This window comes from Lentinula edodes (genome assembly GCF_021015755.1).
Source record: "Lentinula edodes strain Le(Bin) 0899 ss11 chromosome Unknown C8R40scaffold_42, whole genome shotgun sequence".
NCBI classification, from domain to species: Eukaryota; Fungi; Basidiomycota; class Agaricomycetes; order Agaricales; family Omphalotaceae; genus Lentinula; species Lentinula edodes.
In genome coordinates this window covers 322,674-347,802 of record NW_025764348.1, presented here as the reverse complement: position 1 = coordinate 347,802, position 25,129 = coordinate 322,674, and the positions used below count along the sequence as shown (strand labels likewise).

Below are 25,129 nucleotides of genomic sequence, written 5' to 3'. Positions count from 1 at the left end.
ACAGTATGACATACTTGATTGATTAATATGGACGATATAATTCTGAATCTAAACGTCAAGTACAAGAATTACTTGTATACTAGTACAAGACGAAAGGTCGCGTTGAACGCGTCTTTAAGCGCTGACTGCATGTGATCAGCCATTACTGCGATTGCGCACGGTCCATTTTGTTCACCATTCTCTTTCACATTGAACGCCCCAGTGTGTAAAATGCCCAAAGATTCCTCGAGACCCAGCCTTCCTACATTATCGTCAGATTTTGCACTTCCATCTAGCTCGATTGCGAGCACCTCTTCTGTAACACTCGAGGATACAAGTTTCGTTCTTCACAGATTTCGAAGACCGAGTCTTCTAACTCCCAAGGCGACACATTTATCAGAAACCCGCCTTCACAGCCCTCTCGTCAGCTCTTTCACTCTTCAACCGTCTCCAATAAAGCGAAAGGCACATTCAGATGATGAGGACTCTCCGATGTACAGGGACCGCGCTGGCAGAGAGAGTTCCCCATCTAGCAGCTCCGAGAACCCCACTCCCCCACTTGCCGTGCAAGAAAATAGCGAAGAATCAGAAGATGGGGGGAAAGTGGTTAAAGCTAAGTCGCTGCGTACCCCGCCCCGGAAAGCATCGACATCGGCTATAGATAATCACCTTATACCCAGGCGTCGTCTATCCTACCCGGTCTGCTTTCTTTTCGCTGTCACTGGATATATAACTAACACCTTTTTGTAGCTTCAGGTCAAACAACCCCGAATATTAAATCTTCTTGCAGAATCCCGTCCCGTCGAAGACGAAGTGAAATCGGAGGCTGCATTCCAACGTTTAGTGGCTGCGGGGGCCGAGCTTCCCATGCAGCCCCGCACGCCAAGCACGATGTCTAATCGTGGCCGTTACCCAGAAGAAGCATGCGAAGACGATTATCAGCGCGAAGAGACACCGAGTGACGATGAAGGGGAGGACGAGCCTTCTTATGCTTCAAGCATGAGTGAACCCATTGCTATTAGGAATCGCACGCCTGCCGGTAGTGTCAATGGTGATGATCTGAACACCATGAGTATTTCAGAAAGTCCCAGTTTTTCGAGCATATCAAGCATGGCTATGGACGTCGACGTAGTAAGCGAATCCTCTCTTTGCTTTACGTTTTCTGACTACGAAGTACAGCCATCTGCGTCCCCTTCCATTTCCTCGCTTTCGTCCACTCCAATACATCATTGGCGCTACACCCCTCCCCCGACTACCAGTGTCGTGCGGTCAAACAAACGTAAACGTGGGTATTCATTCGTGATTGGAGATCATGAACACTTATTTCTGGTTGCAGTGGATGATCGGTTCGATCCCTACCCGGCAGCTTCCAAGCGGCGTGCTGTTTCCCCTTCCCTTACTTTTCTACGGGAATCACATCCAAATGTTGGATCACCAAAAACTCGCAACACTCCACGCCTCCCAATCTCTATCCCAGTAGCTGTACCTGGGTCCAATAATAATTCCGCCACCTCTTCGCCGACTTTTTCTGGCTCATTCTCAACCTCATTCTCGAGAACAGTGCCTGTCACATCGAGTCCAACACTCCGTGCATCTATGGGTTTAGCTAGCCCTATCCTTCGGCCGCTAGTCCGTGGCATTAGACGGGATGGAGAGGAGAAGGAAGTTGAAGGGGCTGGCGAAGCAGTGGGAGGCTTAAGTCTTGGGTGATTCATAGGTCAAATAAGAATTGTGCTTCCATTATTCGTAAGTCTTCTTCCTACCTCCGCAACTCACAGCGATCTTATCCACCTCATTAGTCACAACTTCATGAAGATCAACGTATGACAGGGGTATTGTTTGTGTTCTGTGGCTGCATTGATGTACTTGGCGTTATCTTCTCATTTTTTCGACTTCGTTAGACACAAACGAATCTCATCATTGGCCGACTACATAATACACGTTGTAATGACTGTGTTCAAACGTTCAACACATCATTGGAACGTTTCAAAGCAGCTACTACAATTTCGCCCATCGCAATAACAGCTTCTTCCTCACAGGTTCTTCCTACCAGCTGAACAGAGATTGGAGCATTCGCGAAGTTTGCCGGGTTATCTAGAAGAAAAGGTTTGTTCATCTCACATTAATAACGGGTAAGATGGTCAATAACAGTCTCACATAGATCGTAGTTTGCCTTGTCTTCCCGGTTGTAAAAATCATGAGGCGCCTTAACTCGGTCAATTTCAGGGTCGACTTTGGAAACTGGGATAACCAGCGAGCTATAGTCGAGCAAATTCCAGACCATGGTATATTGTGCTGTGCTGTCAATCAAGATAATTCGTCAATGTAGCTAGTTGCGTGTCTGTGCATGACATACTTGTTTTTTCCGTGGCGGATAGCAGTGTAAGGTGCTGCGGGCGAAATAATTGCATCAACAGCCCGACCTGTGCCAGTAACTTGAATCGTATCTTCCCAAAGCTGGAGATATTCCTCTCGTAGAATCCTCTTCTGTTTGTGAGTTTGCCATAAATCATATGCAGATACACCAGGGATGACAACAGTGGCATTGGTGTGCTCTTCATGTTTCCCGACGGCAGAAATTTCATCGTCCAGATCCATAGTCGCGATCACTGGCTCGCCCGTCACTGCGGTAACGACTTTGTAATCTTCAGCAGCCCCGGCAGCCCATATATCGTGCTATTCGCGGATGTCTTGTGTTAGATCTAGGCTGTACATAGTGACAAAGGGAAAACTTGTACCAAGCATTTGAACATTTCGGCGTGCTTCAACGGTTTCCAGTCAATTACTAATACGACCTCAATTCCCCACATCGTAAAAGTGAAACCAAATGAAGTTTTCACCTTTATGACCAGCATTCAATAATGCCTTTTTTACAACCTCCAGACCTCGAATGATAGGTGGATGGGGCACAACTAGACCATCATCCCACATAATGGCAAAACACAAGTTCTTTCCGTTGCCATGATCGGCCAAGTTGTATTCATCGTCGCTCCATCGTTTGCGTACCGCAAGAGGATCTTTGAGCCATGGGCGAGCATCAATGACAGCTTTCATAAACGTTTTGATCCCTGATAAGCTATTCGAAAGCGGACCAAGAACTGAAGCCACGGAATCCTGTCCTTCAAGGGAATTAACACAACCGGCGTAGGGCACTCGTCCGTATGATGGCCTCAGTCCATATGTCCCACAGAACGCTGCGGGAATACGAATCGATCTGATAACAAACATGAGATGGTGTTAACAACATATACTGCTTCTCGTACCCTCCTATATCTGATCCCACCCCTGGAGGTTATCAGTAATGGAGGCTCGAATCAAAACAGAAGGTCTCACCAAGTGGGCTTCCTCGCATTGCTGCTTGATCCTTTAGTGATCCAACAGTCACGCAGTATAGTTGAAACCTCACCAACTAAAGCACCTTCACCTCCAGACGAGCCACCAGAGGTCAAGGAGCGATTGTATGGGTTCGAAGTTCGCCCAAAGATATGATTGAAGGTTTCTGACCACTGAAGAATGTCAAGGCATTGTTTTGAACCGGAGAATAATACAATTGAGATGTACCATCAAGGTTTGTGGAACATTCGTCTTCACGAAAAGGACAGCGCCAGCGTTATCGAGAATATCGGCGAGAACAGAGTTTCGTTCCGCATAAGTTCCCACCCAGGATACATAACCTTCGGATTTGGTGTCAGCGGCGTTTGTATCAGGTACAAACCCATATACCCATGCAAGATTCCAAGCCTTTAATATTGATTTGATCTTTCAAAGATACAGGCAATCCGTGAAGAGGCCCTACAACTGCACCAGTTTTGCGCAGGTGATCATCAAGCTCTGCCGCTCGAAACAGTGCTCTCTCAACGAATATCTCCGTCAAGCAATTGGTCTTTACTTGCAATCAGCATCTCTGCAAGTTTTTCAACAACCAACTTACCAACTGGTGAGCTATGATGGCTCGTTTATAGAATGCGGTCGTTACCAATACCGACGACCATTCTCCTGCGGCAAGTTTTTCCAGTAAATCATCGACGTCCGAGTTTGTGATCTGTATCTCAGTGACGGTCATCAATCCACACGTTTCCGGAACGCGCGAGACATCAGCTCCAATAGGTATATCATCCAGTTTAAGCATCCATTCTTTGGGTATCAGGGCTTGCTGTTTGGCTTTCTTCTTTGCTGCAATGGCTCTCCAATCAGACATTGTGAAGGTTGTGGGTAAGTTGAAGGCGAAGACGTGTGATATCACAGCGATAAGGGGGACTTGTTATACAGTAGAATCTTGTGTATCTGCTAGACCGGTGTTCTTGGGTATTCTTGGGTATTTCGGGATTGACTAATAAGGACTAATGTGATCATTTTTTTGCCTTTTCTTTATCCATTGCCCTTCGTAGCCATGAGTGATTCAGTAGTATTCAGTTTTATCAGGAATATTGAGGGCCGTGCTGGGCCGTGGTCTGCCGTCTGCAATACGTTGATTACATAAACTTACGAAGCTCACGTGAACTTGCGGTCGCGGTGTCCGTGTCGGTGTCACATAATCACATTCATCGTTATGGACGCGCATCCTACAGACCATCCTCTTCAACCACACCAAGTCGGCCTTCTAGTCATATTCATCTTAACATTTAAAGATTTACCTGCTAAGAATTTCGATTCCGAATTTCTGCTGTATCTTCTACGCATGCTTCTCGATGAAGTTTCAGAGGTACACCTGGATATCATGCCTCTGATCTCTCTCTTACTTTGTTAGCTCACCCAACCTAAATCTTTTCGAGAACTTCGAGACGTACTATCGGCTGCACCGAAAAGTGACGAGGGAGATGCTAGAGCTCTGATATCAACTTTGAAGGCATTCGTGAGTATCCGGTTTATGAGTTTTTTTTTTCCATTTTTCTAACATCTGATGAGGCAGAAACTGGAAACCACTGACCAAATGATTAACTTCTTCTCTGGTAGGTGACGGCGAACATCGTCTGTACTCTACTTGATGAAGAATGTAGGGCTTCCGATGCTTTTTCAGGAAAAGGATGAGGGAACTGAAGGAGTACGTCATATACTCCTCTAACATTGTCTGTATGTCTTGACATTTGTTGCATTCAGCCCGAGTCAATACTCGTAAATGCAAGCTTTTCTAATTTGTACCTTCCACCAATGAACCTCACATAGGGCAGGAGGTCGATATTCGGATTTTATTGTCGACGTTGTTATATCAGTTTTGGCAAACTATCATTTTCTGGTGTAACGCAGTTTCACAAAGAGCTTCTACTCTGGATAGACGGGAAGCCAAATAAAGCATACAAGTCAACCCATAAAGACGAGTTAAATAGTAGTCAGCATTCCTCATCTACCTTCTTGAATCACATCCACTCACCTTTTCGTTAGCCGATTCGCAAATATTCCAAACACAAGGGGACCGCCAAAATTGGGCTCAGCCGGAGGCTTATGCGTCGTATGCTGTCCTTTTTGTTCTCATATTTGAATTCATTTGAACTTGTCTCTCAGATGGATCAAAGGACAGACCATTGGCGATGAAACTCTAGCTAAAGAAAGTCTGCGTTCTTTCTTTGAACAACGTTTTCATGAAGGCAACGACTCGTAGGCTATTTTCCTCTTGTGAACGTTTTCGTGATTTGCTCATTTCATATCAGAGGCGTTCGTCAACTTGGTTTGCTGAATCTGGTCAGATACCATTATATTCATGAGGAATACTCCGCTGGAAGGAAGGTTCGTCTTACCTCTATTTTGATCATCTATATCCCGATACCTTTCGTAGCTTTTATCCGAAGCAATCAATGTGTCTAGAAATAGTGGGGATAAAATAACTTTGCAGCAATGTATTAGGTGTGTGGATTGTTATTACTGCAACCTCCATATACTGTCTTGACATATGCTTCAGCCTTCTTCGCCGCTTTCCCTCCGTGAACGAAAGACCGCCAATTAACGAAGTGCAGCCCAATCTCAATCCACTCGATATCTTGTACGATGTTAAGAAGTTAATGGACGAGACAAATGTTTGTACTTTTCCATCAATGCAAGAAGATATCTAACAATACTGCACAGGAACAACCGTTAAGTGCCTCTTTTCTCAAAATCGCAGAGTCTTTGGGCGTGTTCGACCTCTGGTGTGACACAAACATGAATACAACGAAGGAGTCGGATCAATGGGCCCAACATACAGTGCAGGCTATCGTGTGGAATGCTGCCGGTGCGTTTACAAATATAGAAATTTTTTTGCAATGGTTGTACTTAAGAGCATGTGGAAAAGGTTGTGAAAATATAGGAGATATTGAGGCGGACGTTGCCGTCGCATTCACCTCTGCGGGTAGTTCTGATAATAACCGCTTGACTGCTCTTTTAAATACTGCTTATCGCGTGCGTATGTTGAGAACATGCAATTCCTCCTTCCCAACATTGTTTTTGGCAGCGCGCACGGCAGGGAAATTACGACAATGCTCTCGCGATACTTCTGAATCCGGTAGTGTGGAAAGGACTTACTCTCCCAGATTACAAGATATGGGCTCAAGAAGTTTGGCAAGTTTTAGCATTGCGTGCTTCAAGGCGGTACGTTTCATAGTATTTTATATCTTTCAAGTGCTATATAATGTCATGGTAGAGGTCAAGACCGGTTATACCGCGACTTTCTACTTCCACGCCAGCCCCCTGGAGAGCGTAACATGCGACATTATGTTTATATACCGCGATCTCGATCAGTTCCTATAGGCAAGATTTCTAACCCCTTACATGAACTTTTGCGGTTACGGGTATGTGATTGTATTTCTTTGCATCGTTCCCAAAGTTCACTTTGCGAACATGCAGGAATGTGAAGCTTCCGCAATCATGACAGAGCAATTACTAAAATCCATATGGCATTCCGAATTCCTATTTCGAATACACCACTATCGAATAGCAGTCATCCTTCTAGCAGATGCGGGCCTTCAATTGGGGCTCTCGCAAAGTAGCCAGAAGATGATTGAGGATATTATGCCTCAGGTATCTTTAATGACTCCTGGTCCACAAGCTTATTTTCATTCGATTTTGCAGATCGTTACTGGAAATGATATCGAAATACGCGCGTTTGCAGCATTCACCGTTGCTCGATGCATCATTGCTGCCGGTCACTCTGGTGTGCTTGTCCAAGTTTTGCATGATAATATCTGAATGCCCTGATGATAGTTTCTGGTCTACAACATGCTGCATGGTGGCTTGTCATTGCCGAGAAGGATTATATGGCTCTCCAACTATACCGTTCCGTGTTAGATGTTCAGTATTTGCTTGCGGTTGTATACAATAGCATGGGCGCGGAACAGGAGAGAGATGCTTCCGCGCAGCGCTTCAAAACAACACAGCAACTTGTGGAAAATCTGGAGGCGTCCGTCGCCGATGCAGAGACTGGGGCAATCCTGGACATGGTTTCTCGTGTCGGAATTCTGGAGTTCGAAGGCTCCAACAAGCTTGAGGCGTAGTAAATAAACACTTAGCGCTATTGCTGTACTTTCGAAAGTCACGATTCATTTCATTGCGCTCATTCTGAGCACGTGCGCAGCTCCCATACTTTTGACTGAATAGCCATGAACTCTTCGAAACTCACAAAAAAGCAAAAGAAGGGTATTGCATTCAGAAGTGGCAAAGGAAAGGGTGCTCGCAAGAATGACGTCGGGACTAGCTCGAATGACACGGAGTGTAACTCAGTTCCTGTCCTGGAAATCCAAGATGGTCTTGATATCGAGAATGTGGAAATGGAGAATGAGACTGTTTTTCCGGAGGAAAAAATCAAGGATGCAACAGCATCTGCGAGGGAGAAAGGGAAGGGGAAGGCAATCGAAGAGAAGGCGGACGCAGTCATGGTTCCTCCGAATAAGAGAAAGCGAGGCTCTGAACCGGTCATGGAGAAAGTCAAGGATGGAGAAGGGAAGGAAGAAAATGTTCCCAAGAAAAAAAAGAAAGGCAACGATGAGAAACAGAGATTCATTCTTTTCGTCGGTCGGTCCATCATTCGGTTTTCTATTCAAGCAGGATTCGACTTCACATTTGCAGGTAATCTTAAATACACAACCCCCATAGACTCAGTCAAAGAGCATTTCTCTGTGTGCGGTATGTGCCAACATCGTTGGGCTCCCCTTTTTGGTGACTATCCTTGATTATCTTTCCGTAGATCCTCCGCCATTCGTGCGCTTACTAACACCCAAAACTTCAACGCCAAATAACAAATCCAAAGGATGTGCCTTCCTGGAATTCACTCATCGCAATGCTCTCCAACAAGCTTTGAAGCTGCACCAATCAAAGCTTGATGGCCGTGCTATAAATGTGGAATTGACCTCCGGGGGCGGTGGTAAAAGTGAAGCTCGGTTGCAGAAATTGAAGGAACGGAACAAAAAACTTCATGAGCAGAGAGTACGCATATCGAATCTATGTATGACCTTGCTGTCGGACACTGATATTCATGATGTACAGACGGAGCGTCAAGGGATGAATGAAGAGAACAGCGCACAACCCGAACGATATTCCGCCACTTCAGGTATCGGAGCAACTCCGGGTGCAAAAAAGACATGGACGGTTGACGATGTCGAGCAGGGTACCGTTCATCGAGGAGGCAAGAAGCACAACAAGAAACGTGATCGTTCACAACGCTCAAATGAATGGGGTACGGGTGTGAATGCAATACCTGTGGGATAGATAGCGGGCCAGTTGGTATCTTAAAATCCTATATTATGTCCAGTCCGTGCCTATGTATGCATAAAGTAAGTCAATAAGTGAAGTACTGAGTGATCCAGCAACATGATGAATCTGCTCATGAAACAAGAATAAATACAAGGAACTGAATTCATAGTTAGTATTGAATATAGAGAAACAAAAGACCACTTACGCAAACGATGAGCACCCCGAATATCTTTAGCATAAGCCACCTGTTACTTGATATACTGGCGTAATACTTCAGCAGCTCTCGTTGTGCACCGCTGACATTGGCTGCAATGTCATGTGAATCCGCGTCTATACGCTGCACAGTCTCCCCTTGCTCAGCGACCATATTGGCTAATTGCATGAAAATTTGCCCAAGTTCTGCAATGGTAGACTCTATAGATTCTATCGCAGTCGAACGTGATTGTATATAAGAATCCTCGAGTTCGATGTCAGATTCGGGAACCAAAGATAACAGCAAAGAGACAAACCTGTTGTTCGATCATTTGCATTTGCAAGAAAGCCCCTCCGTTCTGCGAACCAGATCCTTCTTCTGCTGCCTCCAGATTGAGAGCGAGCATATCTCCGTTTTGAGGACGCTTGGAATCATATCGACTTGGGCTACCATCACCCATGGGATCGCCTCGAGTATTGAACAGGACAGAGTCTGTGACGAAATGAGATGGTTAGAGCGGTAAAGTAAAGCTTCCCTCACTGGTAGGAGGCTGAGAAGCGGCGGAGGAGGCAGTATACATGAACTGTTCTGTTCTATCTTTAGATTCTTTCATGTTCTATTGGATCAATGAGAACATTGCAACGCAAAGTTTATGAGGGACATACCTGAGTGCGTACTTCTAAGACTTCCTGGAAAGCTACACTTGTATCTGCCAATTTGCTCTGCAAAAGGGTTACGACATTTTTGTTATGTTCGTTAATCTGGTTTCCATCCTCCGACTTCGCTCCCTGGGCCTTTTTCTGTTTCACGTACGCCTGGAGAGTAGCTATCTGCTTATTGAGACTAGCAAGGTCTTGCTTGATTATAAAGGTGAGTTCCTGCCGTGAAGTGCGTATTAAAGAGTATGTCAGTGGATACAAAAGAATAAGCACACGCTAATTTCAACTGGTCTGTCATCAAATAACGTTTTCCTCTTCGCGACTGCATATTTTAATAAACGAATAGCTTCGAAAAGACAAGCAGAGAACGCACGTTGTGACAGTTTGCCTAACTTGATGTTCGTACTACTTATGTCCTTCCCTATTCCTGACGCCATACGCGAGAATTCGGATTTGGTGACGGATTTGCCATTCTGTAACAGCTTTTGCTTTGTATCTCGTCGAGAGGGAATCGAGGTTCTGCTAATAATCGAATCTACACAGGCCAAAAATTCATTGGTGCGATCTTGGACCGGCATTGTACTTTGCTTGTAAATGAGAGACGGCTTTCTGGAAGCAAATACTGATGGAGTGAAAGTAAGAGCAAGGCCACATATTTAGCACGTGGCGCCTATTCATGTGTACGAAGCGCGATGAGATGTTACGTCACCAACTAAGTATGCGCGATTCCAGCATATGCATGTGCGTTCACCTCGTATCGTGAATTTCTCTACCAGACCAACACACCACTCTCTCAAAGTGTGCTGGGCCTCCTACACGAACTATTCCCATAGCACCGCGCACCGTACATTCATGGCTTCGCCTACTCGTTCCTTCTGGGAGCCTTCTAAAGTGTTGGTTTTCGGTGCAGGCAACTTCGGGTCCTGCTTAGCTGACCATCTAGGAGACTCAGATCACAATGTTTATCTATGGTCGCGGCAAGAAGAAGTTGTGAAGTCTTTAAACGAAGTTCATCGAAATCCTATCTACCTCAAGGACCATCAGTTCTCAGTGAATATCACCGCCGTCGGTCCTGAACTACCTGGAAAAACGCTCATTGACGACATGGATGTACTGCTATTCGCGATTCCTACTCAGTTTCTGCGGTACGTTTTTGGACGTTCTCATTCCTCGTCAGTGGTTTTCTAACAGTTATGTCCATAGAGAAAATCTTGCCAAATTACAGTCATATCTGGACAGAAAGAAACATCCTCTTCTTATATTCGTGAACAAAGGGATTGAGATCGGGACACACGCCCTCACTCTAGAAATCATTGCAGATACTTGCGGAACTGAGATTGCCAAGGCAGCAACCTTCATTGTGAGCCGTGCTAATCAAATCTCGATGAACACAAGTTGAATTCTGGATCAGTCTGGACCATCGTTCGCGAAAGAAAGCGGGTAATTCATTTCATGTACATTACAGATTCTGATACGTTTTGCAGTCGTTCAACGTCAACCGACATCCGTATCGGTGACCTCCTTCACCGATTCGGAGGCACAGCGCGCTGCTGTGCTTTTTCATCAACCACATTTCCGCTGGTATTGTTCCGTTTTTAATAAAAAATAGCTTTCACTGATATTTGTATTTATAGCTACACTGGTAGTGACCCCATTGGGACTGAACTAGCCGGAGCGTTGAAGAACGTGTATGCTATCGCAGCAGGCGCTGCTGATGGTCTGGGGTTTGAGAACAATACTAGAGCAAGTCAGTCAGGTTTCTCTATTATCAGAGGGGGTTGTTGAAGATACAATAGTGATAATAACTCGCGGTCTCGCTGAGATGACCCGCATAGGTACTGCCTACGGCGCTGACCCATTGACGTTTTTGGGATTAGCAGGGGTTGGGGATTTGTTTATGACATGCAGCTCTCCGACCAGCAGAAATTATTCGGTTGGTTTCAGATTAGGGAAAGGCGAAAGCCTTGATTCTATTATTGATAGTTTGGGGAGTATTGCTGAGGGTGTAACTACTGCAAAGGGAGTAAAGATGATACTAGACGAACTTGGAATCAAGGCGCGAATCGCGACGACCGTAAGTTTTCTCTCAACTCGTTGCAGTTCGTTTTTGATGGATGAACTGTACAGATCTACGAAGTTTTATATGAAGGTAAATTTTGTACATTCACTGGCCTATGTATGGTCTATCATTAACCCTTCACAGGGAAAGACATACAGACTGCGGTTCGAGAACTCTTGGAATTACCGTTATCTAAAGAGATAGACCTGCCTTCCGCTACTGGTGGCCCAGCCAAACAACTCATGAAAAAATTAGGATTATATTGATCACTCCTAGATTAGTTACTTGAGTTCTGCATTAATGTGTAAAATACCTCGTTACACTGGCTCTGATCAGCTCATTACAACTGCGTCACACACGGATGAGACCGGAATTATACATATGCCGCGAAGACGTGGCTGATACCCTCCAGTACGTGGTGCAACGTAGTCGGTATAGCAATATCAATCATTCTAAAGAAGTATAAACTGCAACTGAAGACGACAGCACAAAACCGGCACAAGGCACCAAGTCGTCGTTGAAGTTCGGCCGATTCGCGGCAGCGTCATGAAAAAGAAGACACAACCAACAGACACCTGGCCGAAAATGGCGGCAGGTCAAGATGAGTTTGCGGCGCCGCCGGCGCACAAGTAATATTTTGATTTCGTCCGTCCGAGTGATTCGCACGTGATAGAACAGATCTCGCTCCGATAATTTTTTATTATAAATTTTTTTTGTCGTTCTTTCCCGAAACCTCCGCCGAAACCACTTGTCTCTCGCTTGCTTACGTCCCTTCCTCACTTCTTTTTTCTTCTACTTCAGATATAACTGCCGAAGGTCATGGTATCCCCACTTTGGATAGCTTCCTCTGAGGGCCGCCTCGAAGAAGTTCAAGATTTATTGAGGACCGCTTCCAATGCTGATGTTAACGTGAAAGGTATGTGTGGAAGTCTTGTCGCGCTACCATTGTTTGCTGAGTTATGTATAGATCAAAATGGAATCACGCCGCTCATTGAAGCAGTAAAAAACGGACATGTCGAAGTAGTCCACGCATTATTAGCTCACGGTACCAATGTTCTTTGCTCCAAAGTAAAATGAAACTCACCGCAACCATAGGTGCTGACCCCATGAGCGCTTCTCATCAAGGTCCCCCTCAGGCGTACACACAGGATCCAACTATGTTAGAGATTCTTAACTCTGCGCAGGTCAAAATTGTCTCGTTGGCGCCACCCAACGAAACCGGTTTTTATTCCGAAGCTAACGGCGACCCCTACGCTCCTGCCGTCTACCCTTATTATCCTCCATATACTACATCACCTCCTGAAGGTCCCGTTTATTATTCTCCCCCTCCCCCACAGCTTCATGCTGACGGTCAGTCTATGACTGCCCTGGGACCAGGGAATCTCCCTCCTCCGGAAATTGCCCGGCTCATCCCTTGCAGGTACTTTCCTGCGTGTCGGTATGGTGCATCCTGCCTGTTTGCACATCCACAAGGGCCATACTTATCCGGTCCTCTTCCTCCTCCTGCTCAGTACCCCGCTCCTTACGACCCAATGAACACTAGTTATCCACCCAATGATTACTACTCAATGTCTACACCCTCTTTCCAACAACCTTCCCCAAATGGCATGAATATAATTTCATCACCAAACGGTGCTCCCGTTGTTCAACCTGAAATGTTCCCTCCTCCACATCCTTTTAGTCCCAATGGTGTTCCGCAAGTCCCTTTCACTGCTGTATCTCCAGTTGGAGAACCAGCTCCTTACCTTCCTCAACCACCCATGTCTGCCGCTCCTCCTCAGATTTATCATCAGCCTCCACCGCCTCAACCGTCGACCATGTACAACAACACTTCTGTACCTGCTCCTCCATTTGTTGTACAGTCTAATGGCATGTCTCAGTACCCGCCCATCCCTGCTTCTGCGCCCGTTGGCTACTCTGACGGCGTTGTCGACCCCCCATCTTTGAACCCCCAGTCCGAAACTTTCGGCTCCATTCCCACAGGACCTCCTGCTTCGCACCGAGAGTCTACTGGACATGCTCGTCGTAGTAGCATACGTCGAGGATCTTTTACTACTCGAAAACCACCGTGCTTATTCTTTCCTGCTGGTAAATGTAAGAACGGGTAAATCATTTATTTCAATGTTTTCCAACATGTTACTGATTCCTTTCAGTGACGACTGTCGTTTCCCTCACATTCTACTCAATGATTATCCTTCACCGCCCCATTCGTATGCCGCTGGAAGGGGTGGTGCATTTAGAGCTCCTCGCGGTCATCCCAATCACAACAGCGTTGGTAACGGTCTCGACGCAAAAATGGCCGATCTTACGATCCGGGATGTAAGTAGTCAGATATACATAATATATGACGGTCTGATACTTCTCCCCAGACTCGTCCTCAGAATGGACATCCTGCCGCTCCTGTCAAAATAGAATCAAAGGACGGGAACCGCCCTCGGCCTGGTCAGGGTTACAAAAACGCATCAAACAAACGCCCTCCACCCATCAAACAACAGCGTGTTCCTAATGCCGATGAATTCCCTACTCTCGGCAATTTGGCTTCCCCACCTCCAAAATCCAGCAGCGTCTACTTTTCGAATGGAAACGGCCATTCTGGGCCCACTGCCGCTCAGGTGCTTCAAGCGCCTCCCCCGCGGAGGGACTCTGAGTCTTTCCCCTCAGTAAATGGGACGCGCACACCTTCAGACTCAGGCTCCGTCAAGGTCGGTTGAATCAAAGATAGAGCCTGTGAATAGGGAAGACTAATTCTTTCCTACAGGACTCGGATTCAAGCATCGCTGCCCAGTCGTCTTCCACCTCGGTCATCCAAAAATTACCGATTTCATTTGCCGCTATCGCCGCTACTAGTGCCCCGGAAGTTGCGGCAGAGGTGTCGGTCTCCGCTTAGAAGACTCATCGCTTGACAACTCTGGAGTCCTGACAAAACGAATCTTGAATTGTTGAACTGTGGTTGTATCTGCTTGCTTGTCTATCTTCTATTTTTCTCTTGGGTTATTTTCATATTCATCATCCTCGATCTACACCAATATCTGCAATAACTTCTGTTTTTTTTTCACCGCACATATTTACTGCCATACAGATACTGTCTGGTTCCATCTCGTCATTCCACAATGCATATTATAGTTTTCGTCGTGCATCCCCCATAAAAATATTTCTTGTAGAAATGTCCCTTTCTTGAGCATACCACCCCCCGTCCTTTTCTCTTCCGCCGTTGTCATACATTACCCGGTATTTGCAACTCGTTTTCATCCTGCTGTCTTTCCTTCGAGCCTTTGGTCTTTGCCTGTTATTTTACAGTGTATGTTGACTCTTGCTCATCTACTCACTCATACTCTAATATTGTCATTACACACATGCTTTCTGTCCACACACAACTTATGTATTTTGTGAACCTACTACTACGTTGGGTTCCATACATGTATGTTTTCCATTACTACTCCTACCTTCGACGTAACCCGCCCGATCTGATATATCTCTGCATTGCCTGCTTTGCGCAATGTCTCTGTTACCAAGGGGGCACTACTCTCACTGACAATGACAACCATACCGATTCCATTGTTGAATGTCCTTGCCATCTCCAACGGTTCTACGCCCCCTTGCTTCATGAGAAATTGGAAAACCGGGGGTAGCTCCCAAGATGAAGCATCTATCGAACATCCTAGCTCTTTTGGAAGCACACGAGGAATGTTTTCGACGAAACCTCCGCCGGTGATATGAGACATGCCCTTTATGTAACCTGCTTGCGCTGCCGGTAATATTTGTTTAATGTAGATCGCGGTGGGCTTAAGCAAAGCTCGACCAAGGGTGAGAGTGGTGTCCCACGGACAAGGAGATGAATACGACAAGTTCGTGGTCTCCAAAATTTTTCGTACGAGAGAAAAGCCATTCGAATGAAGACCGGAGGAGGCGACACCCAAAAGGATGTCTCCGGCGACGATATTATTAGAGGGTAGTATTCGTTCTCTTTCTACGGCACCGACAGCGAACCCTGCGAGATCATAGTCTCCTATGAACCGAGTTCCTATCAGAGCACAGTCAAATTGAACGTTTATGTAACGCTGACCTGGCTGGTACATCCCGGGCATTTCGGCGGTCTCACCTCCAATCAATGCACATTTAGCCTCCCGACATCCTTCAGCTATACCCTGTATCACTTGAGATGCGATGGCGACGTCAAGTTTGCTACAGCCATAGTAGTCTAGGAAGTACAGAGGCTCAGCGCCTTGTACTAACAGGTCGTTCACGGACATCGCGACCAAGTCTATGCCTATCCCCAATCCATTGGCACGTTGAGAAGTATTCTAGGCAGAAATAAGATAGAGACACACCGACGGTATCATGAATCCCTGCATCTACGGCAACACGAAGTTTGGTGCCTACACCATCTGTGCCACTGACGAGTACAGGATCTATATATCCTGTCGCTTTGAGGTCGAAGACCCCACCGAATCCACCGATCTCGGCATCTGCGCCTGATCGACGAGTGGACCGCACAAAGGGTTTGATAACTTCGACAAGGGTATTACCTGCATCTACTGATACACCAGCCTGTGCATATGTCAAACCTTTATTCGAACCAGAAACTTTCAATGCCCTACAAAACAATGAGGAGAGGAGAATGATAAATAAGACACTAAGACTGGCCGATGTGCGATATCTCGTCTGTATGTCTTGCCTTCGAAGGATATCTGATCTACAGCTTGATAGACAATCTTCAAGGCTTCCTCTAAAGTCGCCGAAAAAGCAGCAGCAACCAAAACCCGTCCGCCTGCTGTCAGAGTCGCCCCGGATTTCTGTTCTGTACCGGCATGGAATGCAACCGTATCTGAAGTGTGTTAATCAGACAGTTCGAGCGATGGTAAATGAATAGTAATACCTGAGGGTAGTTCTCCAAACTGGATTTGCTTGCCTTTAGCGTAACTTCCTGGATATCCAGCGGAAGCAAGGACAACGGACACTGCAACACCATTTCGTATAGGAACGGGAACACTATCTAAACGGTGCTCCGCGCAGGCCTATTGCGAATGAGATATTGGGAAACAAAGCTGAAAAGTTGGAACTTACGAGTAGGATGGCGGCCAAGTCCGCCTTTTGGTCAAGGAGAAGGACGAGAGCTTCCGTTTCGGGATCTCCGAAACGGACGTTATACTCTAGTACTTTTGGTCCGTTTGAAGTCAGCATAAACCCAGTAAAGAGCATGCCAACAAAAGGAAACCCTAATGATAACCCGAGAGTCAGATGATGTAAAATTATAAGGGGTAGACTCTGACCGTCTCTCCGCATTCCGTCAATAGTAGGTCGGAGAGATTCCTCCATGATCTGCTTCATGATTGCAGGCGATGCAACCGGGGCAGGGGCGTAGGCACCCATCCCCCCAGTATTCAAACCAACGTCCCCTTCACCGATACGTTTATGGTCCTGAGCGGCAGGGAGAGGTACTACGGTGTATCCATCGGAAAAGGCGAGGACAGAAATTTCTGGACCTGTCAATTGTTCTTCGACGACGACTTGATTACCTGCGCACTCACATGATCGGTATTGCACAGACTCCACATGCTGAACGCTTACCTGCAGCTCCGAAAACATTTTCGACCAAGATATTTTTTAGTCCAGCGATCGCTTCTTCTTCAGACTGCGGAATTAGTACTCCCTTGCCAGCTGCGAGACCATCAGCTTTCAGCACAACCAGATGACCACAAGTCTTGACATAATGGATGGCTTTGTCGATTTGCGACGATTGAAAGACGCGGAACTTTGCCGTAGGGATGGAGTGCCGCGCCATGAAATCTTTTGAAAACGATTTAGATCCTTCCATTCTGGCAGCGAGCGGACTTGGTCCGAAAACCGGTATTCCAACTGGAATATTATTGGGCTTAATGAGGAAAACGTTTGGAAGACTGCTTGAGACGCACCTTTGCGAAAGTACATTTCGACGCCATCGACCAGTGGTTGTTCAGGACCGGGCACGACGAGATTGACCTGCGATAGGCTCGATAAGAGGAGGGAAGGAAATGTACGATGGTCAACATACACCGGTCTTAACAGCGAAGTCGACAAGCTGAGGAAAATCATGCAACGGAAGGTTTAAATTACTAGCTTTTGCTTCTTGATTTGTCCCGCCATTTCCTGGACAAACATATATATGTTCAACCAGTGGCGATTGGGCCAATTTCCAAGTTAATGCGTGTTCTCTGCCTCCAGCGCCGAGCAGAAGGATTTTGAGACTCATGGAGTGCTGAAAAGGACGATAAAATCAAAAATTCTTTCCAAATCAGTCAATAGTCAATGTTTGAATCCGCGTCGGAGTCACGTCCAGAACTCGCATTATATTCCAACGTTATGAGCTTAAATACTAGGAAGTATAGCTCGATGATAGAAGTTGAGAATGGCGTCGATAAAATTAAATAATGCGTTGTTGCCATAAATTTTTTACGGTAAAAGTTTAAGGAGCATACGATTCCAAAGCTGAGCACGTGTACTGTGCCAATTCCAGTTATTTCACACTTGGGCTTTCTTGACCGGCTGCGCTGCTAGCCAGCAGCCTTTCCATTCATATCGTCACCATTCTACGTTATCACCATGACATACAACCCAATGTTCGCTGCCGAGCCCTTTGAGGAGGTGACTTTGTCCAGATTTCATTACGCTAATATATATATTCATTCATTCCTGTCTTCATCATAGTCTCAAGGCCAGGATGCAAAGTTGGCGTCACCGGATGATTCGTCGTTGAAAGCCTTTTATGAGGACATGGAGAAACGTGAAAGGCTTGAAAGAAAGGCGTCGTCTGCTAAGCGAAAATCCCAGGGCCACCTTTTCTCTCGTAAATCGGTTAAACGTTCAAGCAAAACCGCAGCGACGAGTCCAGCGCCCGAACCAGGACCATCATTAAACTCGACAACGACGATAACTGCTTCGAAACTGGTTGGAAAGCAGCCGGAACAGAAGCAAGATGCTGGAGAAATGGATACGTTGGAACAGAATGAGAAGAACGATTCGGTTACCAGTCTTCCAACTACGTCAATCATACCCGATGCTTTGAAAGAGCTTCCTGCATGGTACAGTAAAGAAGATTGGTCTTCGACCCCGTCGTTCAAAGTCAGATTCCCCATTCACAATCCTGTTGGTCCTCGCTACTACCGGAACCACCATCTCATTCCTCCTTCAGTGTACCGACCCGGTGCGCGTCCACCGTCCATTTTCTCACCTTCCTTTCCTGCAATGGGTACCAGCTCAATGCCAGAGCGTCTCGATGATGCCACACGGCTTCCGGTTCCAAGTAGGACACCATCGCATTCGCCGCTTCCTACTCCAAGTTCTTCGCAGACACGTGTGGCAGACTTGGGTATTAAACCTCGATCTCGAAAAACTTCCCAATCAGCTCACGATAACGTTGACCTGTTAGATGTCTCTGATCCTTGGGGGACTAACTGGCATCATGAGTCTCCCTACGACATTGGCCTTGCGAGCAGTGGTCCTATTGCTGCGGATGTCGATGTAAGTGTAGTCGCACTTTCTATTTTTATATTCCTCAATTGTATTACTAGCCTTCTCGCTCTCGTCGCTCGAGTATAACAACGCCAGCTAGACGCAAAACAGTGACTCCATCTCCTCTATCCCAGTCTACCTCTGCCATCCATTTGCAGGCCCCTCTCACAGAAGGATCTCATATGCCTAGGAAATTGAGCAAGCGTCGTGGCTTGTCCGGTATATTTGGCAGCTACGGTAAAACGACCTCACATTCATTACCCACCTCGCCTGTAGCTGATATTTTATCACAACCACATCCTCCTCGCGATGAGAAGTCGAAGAGGGCATCCACTATGCCACCTGTCCCTCCCTCATCGCACAGGCCTATATCTGCTATCAAGAAAGACAGAAGAGGTAGCATAATTGGACGTCTCACCAAACGCTTCAGCGTGACAAGGAAACAGTCGAGCACTGTGGATCATGAAAGCCTTCCGCACACAGAAGACCACTCCACTGAGATGCGATTGGCGTTCAACAAATCCTCTGAAAAACTCTCAAAAAGAGTTCCGCCTCCTTCACTGGACAACATTGAAGTCGACGAAATCACATTAAAGGCTATCCATGACCCTGATCGGAGATCTTCAATCTCGGTAGAGGCTTCGTTTCCTGCCACGGGAAAGTTAATGGTGGCTAATCCGGATGCACCGAGTTCGGAAATCAGTACGCCTCCCCAAGTGGATGCTCCTTTGCCAGTGCATCAGGCTAATACATCTGATTCTCAGCCATGGCGAAGCGCGGACAAGCGCTCCTCTAGTGGACTTAGTCAACACGCGCCACTAGATCCTTCACTTTCTGCCGTCAGCTATTCCCCTCCTTTCCCTGCGCCGGCGCAAAATCCTGCTTCAACATCATTCTCTTCATCACCTTTGAACGGCCATATCTATACTTCTGATTCCGCTAATGCAATAAAGTCTCCACGTCATGGTAGTGCCTCTGCTGGATATTCTGCTGGATATTCTCAGAGGCAATCTTTAGATGACAATGTTTCACATATCCCTTCGGAAAGGGTGATCAGTCCCATCCCCTCGAACCACAGACGTTCGGAAGAACATAGGCGGCCTCGCTCCCCCGAGCGTGGACCGCCACCACCTTCGTCAACCACTAAGCCAGTACCTCTTCCTGATGTGTCAATTGCTCCACCTCCTCCCTCAGCCACTACGAAGCCGATTCCTCTGCCTAAGACTATTGCCCCCCCTCCGCCTCCAGCTACAACTCAACCCATTCCTGTTCCTCATTCTGTTAATGTGTCATCGACTCCAATAGCACAAATACAAGACGAGTATTTGACCCATAGAGTTTCACATCTTTCAGTCAGCCAAACCATTGTAGAAGACTCCCCACTTTCTGCTGCATCAATGTTGGTCAATCCTCCAACGCCCCAAATCAACGATGAGCTGGCAATCCCCACAGAGTCAACTGCTTCTTCGGTACCTAGGCGAACCTCATCACGAGATCCTTCTCCCGGGATCAGCTCGGTAACTACAAGAGAGACAGAGACATTCAAACTTGTTCGAACCAAATCCGGCAATGTCCAAACTGCCTGTGAGATAATTCCAGCTGCTGGAGAACAGTGGGAAGTAGTGGAAGAGGTGGCTCACACAAGAAGGTCTAGTAAATCCAAGGACCAGGATAGGTCGGATCGAGATCACGGGGACACACGGGAGAAAGATCGCGATGCTCGCAAAGAGTCACGGAGACAGGAAAAGAAATCTACCGAAGTGGACGCGGAAGGCAGCGATCGGCGTGGAAAACCAAGCTCGAGATCGAGTAGACAACATTCAGTTGATAATGTCCCACAAACACAAAAAACATACAGTAATAAGGCTGTTGCACGTTCCAGTAGTATGGAGAGTCGTTCTCCCGCTCCTGCTTCTATGCGCGCGCAGGAAGAGACACGGTCAGGACGGACGCGAGATGGTCAACGAAGTAATAGGAAAATCTCTGGATCTCATTCGGCTTCTCCTACCAAACCTTCTTCCTCTTCCTCCACTCGACCTCTAGAACGTGCCCCGTCAAAGTCAGCCCGACCAACGTCTGAATTACCGTCTGCAGCAGATCTCAATGCTTTACGGGCGCGCGAAGCTTGGGAAATGGAACGGCTGTACAAAGGTCATAGCATGTACGGAATGGAGCCAAATAATGAAGCGGTCGCACCACCAATGGCCATGGCCATGTCTGCTTCCTCGGTTCCAACTTCCACTGGTTCAATTTTTCCGTCCACTACGAGCAAAAGCAATGGGGCAACCCATGGTTCAAGTCATACCTCGTTTGTTGTTCAAAATTTTGCTAGTCAGGGATCCGCAACTCATATCTACCATTCAATGCCTACGCAACCTCCGCCAATCATATATGCCCCGTCGTCTTTGCCAGCTGGTCATGTTGCCCCCGCGTCCATCGCTTCCTCGCCGCCCCGAGCATCATCTTCATCTTCTGCTCCATCTCCTCCCCGAGCATCACCTTCAACCACGACCACTCCTTCCGACTTGCTCAGTTTTATTCGTCCGCCCAATCCTCTCCCAGAGCCGCCTCGAGAAACACTCACCCCATCTTTGGCACGTATCTCGCAAACGTTCACGGATAATAGTAATACTCCTAAAACTGAACGCCCCTCTGAATATTGGACAACGTTTGCTGAGGTTTCCGCTGCACGTTAAATTGATGCTTAACACCAACTTCATAAACTATTTAGATATTTCCCTCTTGGTTTTTTTTGCTTCCTGACACTCAATAACAGTTGAGTTTACGACCCACGGACCCTTGGAGATACGACGTAGATCACTCAAACACTCACTCTTATTTTTTCTGGTTTGATAATAGTAATGTAATTGCGGTAGTTCAGTTTCCCTCTTTTTCAATTCATTGCTTTGATTCTTATGCATACTGCCCACATATCTCATTCTCATTCATCACCAAGTATACCTTGAAGTTACCTTCGAACTATTACGGTACTCTCACTTTTGTATTAGTCTTGTCCCAATTTTTTTTCTGCGACTGCAAGTGCATGATATGCATATGATGGTGACTATATGCTCTGTTCTCTTGATTTGCAAACATGCGGAGGGGGGGTTGCGTAAACTCAGTCGTACAGGTCAATATTTGTCGGAGAAAAATGATGGTTGTGTGTCTTTGTGTGTAGACCAACATACATACCAGAAAAAGAATGATCACATTGGCGAATGTAGCCCGGATAGTGTCGCAAAAGACTACATATGACATTTGATGAAAAGGACGTCGATGAAGGTCTGAGGAAGACGAGGGAAGACGCTGGATCTCGCTGGATCAGGATGGAAATTCCTTAAAGTATTAGATGCCAATGCGCTTTCTTGCATGAGTCCAGGAAATTCAGGTTGAAATCGAAAGTAGATGCAGCGTTGCCCGTGATTAAGCTAAGATATACATAGCTGGTTAGGGCTACTGGTCTTCATGGTACCGTGACTACTGAAAGGAAAAGACAGCTCTACATACTCGTGGCCGGAGCATAGACCGGGGCCGGACCTGTAAACCCTTGAGCAGTCGGGTTTGCTGTAGTGTACTTACATGGCTTTCTCTTATTCTGTATACTGGCCATAGGGTGAAAAATTTCGTCAATTCTATATTCGCAAATCCCACGAGGTCACAGCCACCGCCGTTTTTGGTAATCCCTCGTCATCGAATTCAGTCGCGACTATCTATCTTCCATTACCTTGTACATTCTTACTTGCTCAGTATATCATCCTTGTGTAATCATTATAGTGTCTTGATAATTGTTTTACGGAGGTGCGCCAGCACCGACACCCCTCGAAACTAGAATTTCGAAGCGAGCACCACATGTGAGACGTACTTGGAACGGAGGGGGCCTTCGGCCCCCTCCAAGCCGGACGAAGGAGGCTCACATGCGAATGCATGTTATGTATTCTGCTGCGCCGCTACCAGCAGTTACTGCGAAGAAGTTCATGTACGTATTATCATTGATATCATATATATATAGTACTAATTATCAGCGCTTCAAAGGCGTCAATAAATTCAACAGTTGTATAAAATCAAGATCGTTCCTCCTAAAACGCCACGATCCTAGCGATCATGGGTAGCCTTCGCTATACGCTATTTCATGCTCACCAGAATCTCTCCTTATTCTCTGCTACATTCCTTACATCAGTGTTCGCATTGACTACAGTTCCTTCATTTATTCCTTTTACGCTTCACCTCTCGATCCTATTATTTTCTGCCCACCTGCTCACCTCCCATTCTGCCAAAACTCGTATTTTTGTGCTCTGGTTTGCCCTATCTTTGGTCAAATCTTTCCACTGGTTTAAACCTTCTCTAAACGCTCTTTCAACACCTTTCACCTCTCTTTTAGTACTCTTTAGTCACGGGGCTATCACTAGCTTCATAACTCTGCTGTTGGTCATCGTATACGCTCGATCTCGAACACGACTATGGATGTACTCATCCTGGACCCAAATTATGCTATTTCCAGCCATATGGGCTACAGCTTGGTATGCATTAGCACATATGAGCCCCGTGGGGGATCTCACATCTTGGAGCCCCGTTTCTGGATCCCCAGCATATGATTGGCTTATGCCCGTTTTCGGTAGCCCGATCAAGGACTGGTTGGTCGCTGCGTGGGCAGTGGTGTTTTCGCAACTGGGAGAGATGTGGTATATGGGTGAGGAATCACCGGAGGAGGCGTCGTTGCTTGATCATGAGCATTTAGTCCCCCATTCCATCGATTCTGTGATTAAGAGTCGGTTCAAGGGAACCTTGACTTTTGGAGCAGTGCTGCTAGCACTTACAGCGCCATCTTATATCTGGCATGGGTCAGACTTGGCACTACCCCGACCTATCATCGCAAGTGACTCGACGCCACTTACCGTTGGGTGTGTCCTTCCACCGCGTGCTAAATCAAAGCAAAATCACCTTCAACTCACTTTCGAAGATTTCCTTATCGAAAGCAGAACCATGAACACTGCTAATATACTTCTCTGGCCGGAAGGCGCAGTAAGCTTCACGGATGAAGATGAAAGAAAGAATGCATTGGAAACGGTCAGGAGCATGATCACTAGCCCAAACCAACGTGTAGGCGTGTCATTCGAAGAGTCTTATCGAGACCTCGCTGATCCCACTGGACGCGGACATCCGTTGAGACGCACGGGTCTGGCTCTAGTGTCAAAAAGCAATGTAACTGAAATGTTGTATTTTAAGAGGAATCTGGTTCCGAGTGAGTGGAAATTCACAATCCTTTCTGTGATAGAGTGCTCATTGCTTTAATATACATGTTGATAGTCGCGGAATCATTTCGACTACAGAAATCGGACAACCCTCCGCCTCTCTTTACTTTTGATCTCAAGTTGCCCAAATGGGCTTCCGGTCCTGCTATTAGACCGATTTCTGTGACAGCGTCTATCTGTCTGGATTTCGCGATGCCCGACCCATTCGCTGATCTCCCTTCAACCTCGAGTTCCGAAAAGCCTCAGCTAATTCTTGGTCCCGCTCGTACGTGGGATTTGGCTGTTGGGGATGCAATGTGGGAGCAAGCAAAGCAACGAGCTAAAGAGCTAGATACAATGGTACTATGGTGTGATGGCGGAGAGGGAGGAGTTAGCGGGGTTGCAGGACAAGGGATGGATGGAGTGATGCAGGTTGGAGAAGGTTCATGGATCCGCACGGTCGGGATCAAGAACCCTCCTGATAGTCACAAAACGTTCTATGCGACGATCAAAGGGTCCGGGGCTACAATAGGCTTTATATGGCTTCTCGTAGCTGGTGGTTCCGGCTGGAGAATGCTTGAAGTTCTTGCATCAGGGTTCGGAATTTTGCCGCTGAATTTGCGAGACGTGTTTCTGCGCTGGAAAGAATATCGACGAACGCAAGCACTTTCTCATGATCAAGAAGCTAATTTGCTGACTTTTGACGATTGACAACTGTCTGGGTGTCCATTTTGATCGATCATTTCAGGTTGTTTCTTGTCGGATTGAATGTATGTATGTCCACAATTGTGTCTACTAGCTATCTTGTTTTCTGTACCGCAATTGAATTACGCTTGCCTAGTGTCTCCGCTCCGTTTCTTGACGATTA

The 25,129-nt window shown here is 46.6% G+C and overlaps 10 protein-coding genes across 10 annotated transcripts; 7 read left to right on the top strand and 3 right to left on the bottom strand.

The window, feature by feature from the left end:
* The first annotated feature begins 173 nt into the window (after positions 1-173).
* C8R40DRAFT_629046 (uncharacterized protein) lies at positions 174-1,987 on the top strand. Its single transcript, XM_046235696.1, has 5 exons — positions 174-678; positions 730-1,110; positions 1,159-1,264; positions 1,316-1,725; positions 1,779-1,987. The coding sequence occupies exons 1-4, from the start codon at positions 211-213 to the stop codon at positions 1,687-1,689; spliced, it is 1,329 nt and encodes a 442-aa protein (XP_046081917.1). The 5' UTR covers positions 174-210; the 3' UTR covers positions 1,690-1,725; positions 1,779-1,987.
* C8R40DRAFT_1125254 (general amidase) lies at positions 1,881-4,416 on the bottom strand. The gene is made up of 11 exons (XM_046228973.1): positions 3,911-4,416; positions 3,703-3,862; positions 3,541-3,653; positions 3,386-3,485; positions 3,313-3,333; positions 3,243-3,264; positions 2,820-3,193; positions 2,718-2,764; positions 2,336-2,655; positions 2,137-2,279; positions 1,881-2,073 (listed from the first exon to the last, which is right to left on the bottom strand). The coding sequence occupies exons 1-11, from the start codon at positions 4,175-4,177 to the stop codon at positions 1,937-1,939; spliced, it is 1,704 nt and encodes a 567-aa protein (XP_046081916.1). The 5' UTR covers positions 4,178-4,416; the 3' UTR covers positions 1,881-1,936.
* An 85-nt stretch (positions 4,417-4,501) lies between these two features.
* On the top strand, positions 4,502-7,523 carry C8R40DRAFT_1125250 (uncharacterized protein). Its single transcript, XM_046228972.1, has 18 exons — positions 4,502-4,681; positions 4,727-4,831; positions 4,889-4,928; positions 4,977-5,020; positions 5,077-5,091; positions 5,143-5,305; positions 5,359-5,425; positions 5,479-5,571; positions 5,625-5,700; positions 5,750-5,817; positions 5,873-5,987; positions 6,037-6,181; positions 6,242-6,348; positions 6,401-6,537; positions 6,590-6,737; positions 6,793-6,966; positions 7,018-7,099; positions 7,150-7,523. The coding sequence occupies exons 1-18, from the start codon at positions 4,529-4,531 to the stop codon at positions 7,437-7,439; spliced, it is 2,022 nt and encodes a 673-aa protein (XP_046081915.1). The 5' UTR covers positions 4,502-4,528; the 3' UTR covers positions 7,440-7,523.
* C8R40DRAFT_1125247 (uncharacterized protein) lies at positions 7,524-8,724 on the top strand. The gene is made up of 4 exons (XM_046228971.1): positions 7,524-7,956; positions 8,011-8,067; positions 8,129-8,367; positions 8,428-8,724. Exons 1-4 carry the CDS (start codon positions 7,545-7,547, stop codon positions 8,647-8,649), a joined length of 930 nt encoding a protein of 309 aa, XP_046081914.1. The 5' UTR covers positions 7,524-7,544; the 3' UTR covers positions 8,650-8,724.
* Positions 8,725-10,134, bottom strand: C8R40DRAFT_1257767 (t-SNARE). The gene is made up of 7 exons (XM_046233788.1): positions 9,860-10,134; positions 9,762-9,808; positions 9,493-9,705; positions 9,368-9,443; positions 9,144-9,319; positions 8,840-9,091; positions 8,725-8,791 (listed from the first exon to the last, which is right to left on the bottom strand). The coding sequence occupies exons 1-7, from the start codon at positions 10,062-10,064 to the stop codon at positions 8,765-8,767; spliced, it is 996 nt and encodes a 331-aa protein (XP_046081913.1). The 5' UTR covers positions 10,065-10,134; the 3' UTR covers positions 8,725-8,764.
* Positions 10,135-10,197: 63 nt separating this feature from the next.
* Positions 10,198-12,146, top strand: C8R40DRAFT_1153675 (6-phosphogluconate dehydrogenase). Its single transcript, XM_046229579.1, has 8 exons — positions 10,198-10,631; positions 10,690-10,846; positions 10,898-10,922; positions 10,971-11,067; positions 11,121-11,233; positions 11,283-11,560; positions 11,614-11,635; positions 11,690-12,146. Exons 1-8 carry the CDS (start codon positions 10,222-10,224, stop codon positions 11,809-11,811), a joined length of 1,224 nt encoding a protein of 407 aa, XP_046081912.1. The 5' UTR covers positions 10,198-10,221; the 3' UTR covers positions 11,812-12,146.
* A 77-nt stretch (positions 12,147-12,223) lies between these two features.
* On the top strand, positions 12,224-14,688 carry C8R40DRAFT_628420 (uncharacterized protein). The gene is made up of 6 exons (XM_046235695.1): positions 12,224-12,461; positions 12,513-12,590; positions 12,641-13,649; positions 13,699-13,864; positions 13,915-14,247; positions 14,304-14,688. Exons 1-6 carry the CDS (start codon positions 12,365-12,367, stop codon positions 14,430-14,432), a joined length of 1,812 nt encoding a protein of 603 aa, XP_046081911.1. The 5' UTR covers positions 12,224-12,364; the 3' UTR covers positions 14,433-14,688.
* A 255-nt stretch (positions 14,689-14,943) lies between these two features.
* C8R40DRAFT_1163035 (aminoimidazole ribonucleotide synthetase) lies at positions 14,944-17,774 on the bottom strand (the record flags this gene model as incomplete). The annotated part of the gene is given in 11 exon segments (XM_046230329.1): positions 14,944-15,551; positions 15,609-15,812; positions 15,874-16,110; positions 16,130-16,139; positions 16,186-16,370; positions 16,422-16,560; positions 16,610-16,761; positions 16,816-17,061; positions 17,114-17,401; positions 17,458-17,524; positions 17,577-17,774. 11 exon segments carry the CDS (start codon positions 17,772-17,774, stop codon positions 14,944-14,946), a joined length of 2,334 nt encoding a protein of 777 aa, XP_046081910.1.
* A 350-nt stretch (positions 17,775-18,124) lies between these two features.
* Positions 18,125-21,729, top strand: C8R40DRAFT_1175320 (uncharacterized protein; the record flags this gene model as incomplete). The annotated part of the gene is made up of 3 exons (XM_046232308.1): positions 18,125-18,166; positions 18,230-19,042; positions 19,093-21,729. The coding sequence occupies 3 exons, from the start codon at positions 18,125-18,127 to the stop codon at positions 21,727-21,729; spliced, it is 3,492 nt and encodes a 1,163-aa protein (XP_046081909.1).
* Positions 21,730-23,134: 1,405 nt separating this feature from the next.
* On the top strand, positions 23,135-24,972 carry C8R40DRAFT_1056155 (uncharacterized protein; the record flags this gene model as incomplete). Its single annotated transcript, XM_046225061.1, has 3 exons — positions 23,135-23,742; positions 23,800-24,272; positions 24,338-24,972. The coding sequence occupies 3 exons, from the start codon at positions 23,135-23,137 to the stop codon at positions 24,970-24,972; spliced, it is 1,716 nt and encodes a 571-aa protein (XP_046081908.1).
* Positions 24,973-25,129: the final 157 nt, after the last annotated feature.

Excerpts from the sequence above, each read along its gene's own strand:
- C8R40DRAFT_1125250 (XM_046228972.1), top strand. The coding sequence starts at position 4,529 with ATGGACGCGCATCCTACAGACCATCCTCTTCAACCACACCAAGTCGGC. Across the intron at positions 4,929-4,976 it reads AATGATTAACTTCTTCTCTG|GGCTTCCGATGCTTTTTCAG; the intron begins GTAGGTGACGGC and ends TGAAGAATGTAG. Across the intron at positions 6,538-6,589 it reads GCATTGCGTGCTTCAAGGCG|AGGTCAAGACCGGTTATACC; the intron begins GTACGTTTCATA and ends ATGTCATGGTAG.
- C8R40DRAFT_629046 (XM_046235696.1), top strand. The coding sequence starts at position 211 with ATGCCCAAAGATTCCTCGAGACCCAGCCTTCCTACATTATCGTCAGAT. Across the intron at positions 679-729 it reads GGCGTCGTCTATCCTACCCG|CTTCAGGTCAAACAACCCCG; the intron begins GTCTGCTTTCTT and ends ACCTTTTTGTAG. Across the intron at positions 1,111-1,158 it reads TGGCTATGGACGTCGACGTA|CCATCTGCGTCCCCTTCCAT; the intron begins GTAAGCGAATCC and ends TACGAAGTACAG.
- C8R40DRAFT_1153675 (XM_046229579.1), top strand. The coding sequence starts at position 10,222 with ATGCATGTGCGTTCACCTCGTATCGTGAATTTCTCTACCAGACCAACA. Across the intron at positions 10,632-10,689 it reads ATTCCTACTCAGTTTCTGCG|AGAAAATCTTGCCAAATTAC; the intron begins GTACGTTTTTGG and ends TTATGTCCATAG. Across the intron at positions 11,561-11,613 it reads AGGCGCGAATCGCGACGACC|ATCTACGAAGTTTTATATGA; the intron begins GTAAGTTTTCTC and ends TGAACTGTACAG.
- C8R40DRAFT_1257767 (XM_046233788.1), bottom strand. The coding sequence starts at position 10,064 with ATGCCGGTCCAAGATCGCACCAATGAATTTTTGGCCTGTGTAGATTCG. Across the intron at positions 9,706-9,761 it reads ACAGACCAGTTGAAATTAGC|GAACTCACCTTTATAATCAA; the intron begins GTGTGCTTATTC and ends ACTTCACGGCAG. Across the intron at positions 9,092-9,143 it reads TGCAAATGATCGAACAACAG|GATTCTTATATACAATCACG; the intron begins GTTTGTCTCTTT and ends ATCGAACTCGAG.
- C8R40DRAFT_628420 (XM_046235695.1), top strand. The coding sequence starts at position 12,365 with ATGGTATCCCCACTTTGGATAGCTTCCTCTGAGGGCCGCCTCGAAGAA. Across the intron at positions 12,462-12,512 it reads TGCTGATGTTAACGTGAAAG|ATCAAAATGGAATCACGCCG; the intron begins GTATGTGTGGAA and ends AGTTATGTATAG. Across the intron at positions 13,865-13,914 it reads CCGATCTTACGATCCGGGAT|ACTCGTCCTCAGAATGGACA; the intron begins GTAAGTAGTCAG and ends ACTTCTCCCCAG.
- C8R40DRAFT_1125254 (XM_046228973.1), bottom strand. The coding sequence starts at position 4,177 with ATGTCTGATTGGAGAGCCATTGCAGCAAAGAAGAAAGCCAAACAGCAA. Across the intron at positions 2,656-2,717 it reads CCGAAATGTTCAAATGCTTG|CACGATATATGGGCTGCCGG; the intron begins GTACAAGTTTTC and ends ATCCGCGAATAG. Across the intron at positions 2,280-2,335 it reads ATCCGCCACGGAAAAAACAA|CACAGCACAATATACCATGG; the intron begins GTATGTCATGCA and ends CTTGATTGACAG.
- C8R40DRAFT_1125247 (XM_046228971.1), top strand. The coding sequence starts at position 7,545 with ATGAACTCTTCGAAACTCACAAAAAAGCAAAAGAAGGGTATTGCATTC. Across the intron at positions 8,068-8,128 it reads AGAGCATTTCTCTGTGTGCG|ATCCTCCGCCATTCGTGCGC; the intron begins GTATGTGCCAAC and ends ATCTTTCCGTAG. Across the intron at positions 8,368-8,427 it reads AAAAACTTCATGAGCAGAGA|ACGGAGCGTCAAGGGATGAA; the intron begins GTACGCATATCG and ends CATGATGTACAG.